General features: G+C 42.7%; 1 protein-coding gene across 2 annotated transcripts in view; it reads left to right on the top strand.

The window, feature by feature from the left end:
• The first annotated feature begins 2,033 nt into the window (after nt 1-2,033).
• LOC141347653 (protocadherin-9) overlaps nt 2,034-6,797 on the top strand; it is a 300,609-nt gene continuing 295,845 nt past the window's right edge. For both annotated transcript variants that reach the window (XM_073852636.1, XM_073852635.1), the window contains exons 1-2: nt 2,034-2,616; nt 3,086-6,241. In XM_073852636.1, coding sequence (XP_073708737.1) covers nt 3,206-6,241 — 3,036 coding nt within the window. In that variant the 5' untranslated portion in view covers nt 2,034-2,616; nt 3,086-3,205. The remainder of the gene's footprint in view (nt 2,617-3,085; nt 6,242-6,797) is intronic.

Genomic DNA, 6,797 nt, shown 5'->3' with positions numbered 1-6,797 from the left:
CTTATGGGACTCTAATTTATTGCAGTGGAAAAGCAAAACTTAATAGCTCATTTAATATCCATGGAAATCACCTCTTATACTCTCTGGCCTAGCTGTATAACGTCACTGAATCCAAAAGGTCAAACCCACAACACACCCTGCATACACTGACCTCTCTGACCTTCAGAAATTAATATGCTTGTGTTGTAGTTTAATGCATTAGTTTTACACAATAGCAAGAAATTGAACAAGCTAGAGTTAGTCATTGGAGGACTGGAGCTAGAGTCAACTTTAAGTTATTTTTGAATTGTTCATAGTATATCGATTTTTAAAACTTCAAACAAGAAGGAATAATTTCATGCAAGGAAAATGCATTGCTAATACTCACTAGTGTTTGTGTTGTTGGGTTTCCTCCAAAATATTGCCACTTCCTCTATCAAAAAAAGAAATTAAATACATGCAACAAACATTTGGAATATTTCTTAATATGTATATATTTTTATTTATTATTATTAGCAATATTTTTTAATTTTAGAAGTGACATTGATGTTTGAAAATAATTTGAAATGCAATGTTTATATAATATACTGCGATAAAATAAACTAATTTTAACGCTTTTTTTTTACTCTAATTTAATATTTAATTCAGCATATTTTATGGCAACATGAAAATGTATTCATGCTATACAGTATGATGCATGTCTCCTTACTAACTGCAGTTATGCTTGCCACACAGTTGTTGAGTTTGAGGAATGATAGATTGGCCCAGGTTGTCAGCCAGCCAAAAATATCTCCTTTACCCCATATATCTCCCCCTTTTCCTTTTAATCTTTCCATCTCTTGATATGTCAGTGTAAGAAAAAGCTGATAATAATTTCCAAGAACCTGACTGGCTCTTCAGTCCCTCCCTCTTTGGCCTAACAAAGCTTTTGCACCTTCACACACACACATATACACACCTGAAACCTCGACAGGAGTGTCGTCCCACTTCAGCTCTGTGTATGAGATGAGAGATAAGCGCATGTGTCTCATTTTCGCCTCTAGATGGTGCTGTTTACCACAACTCAACTAAACACGCTCCGCTTTCCTGATGGTGTCCAGCTCTAGCTCTCTTCAGACATTCAGTCGAATAAACCTTGAATAAAACAGATCAAAAGATTTTAGATCTGTGCATATAGGTTTTATTACTGCTACGTATTTTAACCTTGTTACCCTTGCTAACAGATGAAAAAACACTGCCATGTAATTACACTGCTGAATTTCACAACTGAATGCATTTTAATCAAGGCGTATAAACTAAATAAACTGAATTTTGCAGTGCAAACCACATAGTCACACAGTGACGAAGCAATATAGAAATCATTTTGGTGAGTAACGTTATATTTTACCGTTCCAAACCTTTTATGCCAACTTATGTTAACTGTTTATGTTAACACACTAACCTATTTGAGCCTATAAAATGTTTTTAATGCTGATGACACAAGTGGTAGGTCTACAATGAACTGCCGCATAATGTTTAAAGCTTATCAAAACTAACTTTGTCGATCAGTTAAAATAAACTGCTTAATATTTCTACCTACTTAATAAATATATAACTTAAGACAAGCGTAGCTTTAAGTAGCATTATACACTTCTCATTTAAGTCAGTCTAGCAGACTTTTCTGTTTTGAAACGCTTTTTGCAGATGCTGCACTCTGTAATGCTCCAAATAACTGTCAGTCAGAAGTGACAAAACATTTTCATTTTGTGTTTGGATTGTTTGGCACCATAATGCTGTAAACAAATACATTAAATGATCTTATGCGTTAATGAGGTGAAATGGAACCGTACATCGAACCTCCTCATCCCGCAGCCCGCAGAGTGTTTCTGAGGCATTTCGCTCTGTCTCAGCAGCGCGCTTGAGTGACGTTAATTCTAACCAATCAGATTAATCCCCCTCCCCTCACTGCGACGTTAATGAAGAGACGGACCAATCAGCAGCCAAGGGGGCGTTCCCCTGTGGGCATACTCGGAGTTAGTGCGAGAAATTCAGTCTGGGGAAGAGGAGAGAGCGAGGATAAGCAGCCCAACACATCCCACCGTTTGGACTTTTTCTCATTCAGGTGTGCGCGGCGAATCACGCACAAGACACCGGGACAGAAGCCGTGGATTTTCTTTCTGACTGAGGACTGAGAGGGAAATGATCTGATGATGTTCGAACTTGACTCTTTTTCTTTGATGGGATAGTTTATGTTGATATTTGTCTAGAACAGGTGCGATTCGTAAGGGCTCCTCCGGTAATGCGGAATGACCGTACGGGACCGTTAACGCGCTCGTGGATCACCTGATTCATCACCGACCACCGCATTCCGCGCGTCCCCGACCGCACGCTGATCTGCGGGGGAAAGTTCATAAAGATTGACTGATTGATTGCTGTAAAATCAACATTTCCCCCCAAAACCAGCTGTGCTGTGAATTGGATTTTTTTTTCACGATTTAAATATTTAAGTATTCACTGACCTAGTCCTCAAAGCAGTGATCAATACGGATATCCTCACATTATACTGGAGTCAGATCATTTTTCTGACTGGTCGAACGGATTTGTCACTATGTGCGCGAATTGGTAACCTCCGTATGAGCGAGCTCAGAGTGAACCGAGGTAAGAAAACGCATGCATGCGTGCATACACCCAAACGGGTTTGCATGCAGAATTTATGTACTGTCTTGTTTAAAATCCTGTCACTTCTCGTGCATGTGCTATTTATTCAGAATTAAATAATAATTAGATTAAATCTCAAATGCATGATGTGTAACTTTGAAGGAGATGACATTAGAGACATCTCATGTGAAATGTCTTGAAAGATGATGCAGAGTGCTTGACTGGATTATTTTATCCAGAGCCTCTGTGTATGCACAGGGAAATGATTACAGTGAAAACCAGGCTGTAGTGGTGGTTATAATGCATTTGAGAATGATAACTGGAATGCAATACCACCTTTATTAACCAGACTATAAACACTTGATTTTTAATTACATAGATTTTAATTGACTATCTGTTGTTTGTTTGGATCTTGAGTGTTCAATATTATGGCATTCATTGTAACATATTATAATGTTGTGTGTTGTAGGGTCGTGTTTGGCTGCACTTTATCTACGAATGTAAGGCTCTGTGAAACCTTGGCTCTGACAACACCATATGGAGACAACTGTTTGAATTAAAGCAGCGGGAACACGCGTGAACTGCTGTCATGGATTTAAGGGATTTTTTCTTGTTGGCAACATTAGTTGCTTGTTTCTGGTTAGATCCCACTATAGCCCAAGAGCTCATTTACCCTATTCGAGAAGAGCTACAGGAGAATGTTCTTATTGGAAACATACCAAAGGACTTGAACATCTCCCATATGAACTCTGCCACTGGGGCTACCAGTAATCTGGTTTACCGACTTGTGTCGAAAGCAGGTGACACCCCGCTACTTAGAGTGATGAGCAATACAGGGGAAATCTTTACCACCTCCAACCGTATCGACAGGGAGAAACTCTGTCCTGGCCCCTCTTTTGAAGACAGCGAGTGCTCCTTTGAAATTGAGGTGGTCATTTTGCCCAATGACTATTTCAGATTAATCAAAATTAAAATCATCGTCAAAGACACCAACGACAATGCCCCCATGTTCCCCTCGCCTGTGATCAACATTTCAATTCCGGAAAACACACTCATCAACAGCCGCTTTGCTATTCCCTCTGCCACCGATCCAGATACCGGACCCAACAGTGTACACAAATACGAGCTGTTGAATGGGCAGAGTGCCTTTGGTTTGGATATTGTGGAGACACCAGAGGGCGAGAAATGGCCTCAGCTTATCGTTCAGCAGAATTTAGACAGAGAACAGAAAGATACTTATGTGATGAAAGTCAAAGTGGAGGATGGCGGGAACCCACAAAAATCCAGCACTGCCATTCTACAGGTGACCGTCACTGATGTTAACGATAACCGGCCTGTCTTCAAAGAAAGCCAAATTGAGGTCCACATCCCAGAAAATTCTCCCGTCGGCACATCTGTAGTTCAGCTGCAAGCCACTGATGCAGACGTGGGTGCCAATGCTGAAATAAAATACATGTTTGGGGCCCAGGTGTCTCCGGCGACACGGAGACTTTTTGCTATGAACTCCACTACTGGACTCATAACAGTTCAAAGGCCACTTGATAGAGAGGAGACTGCCATTCATAAACTCACAGTACTAGCCAGCGATGGAAGCTCGAGTCCGGCAAGAGCCACCATCACTATCAATGTAACAGATGTGAACGACAACGCTCCGAACATCGACCTGAGATACATCATCAGTCCGACTAATGGTACTGTAATGCTTTCTGAAAAAGATCCAATTAACACCAAGATAGCCCTTATTACTGTATCCGACAAAGACACTGATGTCAATGGCAAGGTGATTTGCTTCATTGAAAAAGATGTTCCATTTCACCTCAAAGCAGTTTATGATAACCAATATTTGTTAGAAACATCCGCACTGCTTGATTACGAAGGAACCAAGGAGTACATCTTCAAGATTGTTGCTTCTGACTCTGGAAAACCTAGTCTGAACCAGACCGCCCTGGTGAGAGTACGGTTGGAGGATGAGAATGACAATCCACCCATCTTCACCCAGCCCGTCATTGAGCTGGCGGTCATGGAGAACAACCAACGTGACATGTTCCTGACAACCATCAGCGCCACAGACGAGGACAGCGGACGGAATGCAGAGATCGTCTACCAGCTGGGACCCAACGCATCGTTCTTTGATCTTGACCGCAAAACGGGAGTGCTAACCGCATCCAGGGTGTTTGATAGGGAGGAACAAGAACGGTTCCTTTTTACGGTCACTGCTCGGGACAATGGCACCAGGGCTCTGCAGAGTCAAGCTGCAGTCATAGTGACCATACTGGACGAGAACGACAACAGCCCTAAATTTACACACAACCACTTTCAGTTCTTCGTGTCAGAGAATCTGCCTAAATATAGTACAGTTGGAGTAATCACAGTCACAGATGCAGATGCTGGTGAGAACGCTGTGGTGAGACTCTCAATCCTTAACGATAATGAGAACTTCATCCTTGACCCAGATTCTGGAGTCATAAAGTCCAATGTTTCCTTCGACCGAGAGCAGCAAAGCTCCTACACCTTTGACGTCAGAGCTGTGGACAATGGAAGCCCTCCATGTTCGTCAGCCGCCAAGGTGACCATCAATGTCATTGATGTCAACGATAACCAACCCGTCGTCATCTACCCACCATCAAACACCTCTTTCAAACTAGTGCCGCTGTCTGCGATTCCAGGATCGGTTGTGGCCGAGGTGTTTGCAGTAGATGGCGATACGGGTATGAATGCAGAACTCAAATACACTATTGTGAGTGGTAACGGAAGAAGTCTTTTCAGAATTGACCCTGTAACGGGAAACATCACGTTAGAGGAAAAACCCACAGTTGCAGACATTGGCCTCCACAGGCTAGTGGTCAACATCAGTGACCTCGGCTATCCAAAGTCCCTGCACACTCTTGTTCTTGTTTTTCTGTATGTTAACGACACGGTTGGAAATTCCTCGTACATACATGACCTCATCCGACGGACAATGGAAACGCCACTGGATAGGAACATCGGCGAGAGCAGTGAGACTTATCAGAGCGTCGACAACCTAAAAACCATCATCGCCATTGTGACAGGCGCTATGGTAGTGATTGTGGTCATCTTCATAACAGTTCTGGTGCGCTGCCGACATGCCTCGCAGTTCAAGGCGGCTCAGAGAAAGAAGCAGGGTGCCGAGTGGATGTCCCCCAACCAGGAGAACAAGCAGAACAAGAAGAAGAAGCGCAAAAAGAGGAAGTCACCAAAGAGTTCCCTCTTGAACTTTGTCACCATCGAGGAGAACAAACCTGACGACTCTGCCCACGAACCCATAAACGGAACCATCAGTCTCCCGGCTGAGCTCGAGGAGCCCGGGATTGGACGCTTTGATTGGAATGCCACCCCTACTACCACCTTCAAACCCAGCAGCCCAGACTTGGCCAGGCACTACAAGTCCGCTTCACCCCAGTCGGCCTTCCACCTCAAAGCTGACACTCCGGTGTCTGTGAAAAAGCATCACGTGATACAGGAGCTGCCACTGGACAATACCTTTGTTGGAGGGTGTGACACGCTTTCCAAACGTTCCTCCACCAGCTCTGATCACTTCAGTGCCTCAGAATGCAGTTCACAAGGAGGCTTCAAGTCAAAGGGGGCACCTTTGCACACCAGACAGGTAAAAGAACACTTTTACTGGTCTATAAGTACTGCTTATAACTGCCCTGCTCAGTACTGAAGTGCCTGTGGTAGCTAACTTGCTCTGAGTGATACATCTGTGATGCACTGTGTAGAATGTAGAATTCAAAAAGCCCCCGTAGGTGTTCTCATATATGACCAAAAAAGTCGTAAATATTGTATGTGTTTTATATGAAACTAGCAGACCCAGGCGAATTCCTATTGTCATCATCTTACCACATGCATTTCTGTGTTTATTCTTTTTTTACATTTATAAACCTCTACTTGAAACAAGTGCTGGATCAGCAGTTGGTTTAATGTGTGAGATTCGAAAAGAATCCAACTTATGATTCCTACGAGGCTAGATTCAGTTTAATTTCACTGCTGTGTCATGGTTCAAAGATGCAATGTTCTGAGAGTTTGTAAAAGAAACATTTTTTTCTCGCCTGTCTACTTCGATCACCATTTTCTCATTTCGACATCCAAACTCTTTTGTGGAGGAAATGAATTTGACTCTAGGCATTATCAAACAAATCATCACTTGTATGGATAACCAC

Source organism: Garra rufa, chromosome 12 (assembly GCF_049309525.1).
Source record: "Garra rufa chromosome 12, GarRuf1.0, whole genome shotgun sequence".
Classification (NCBI taxonomy): Eukaryota; Metazoa; Chordata; class Actinopteri; order Cypriniformes; family Cyprinidae; genus Garra; species Garra rufa.
Note: the sequence above shows the minus strand (reverse complement) of the source record. Positions and strands in the feature narration are given on the sequence as shown.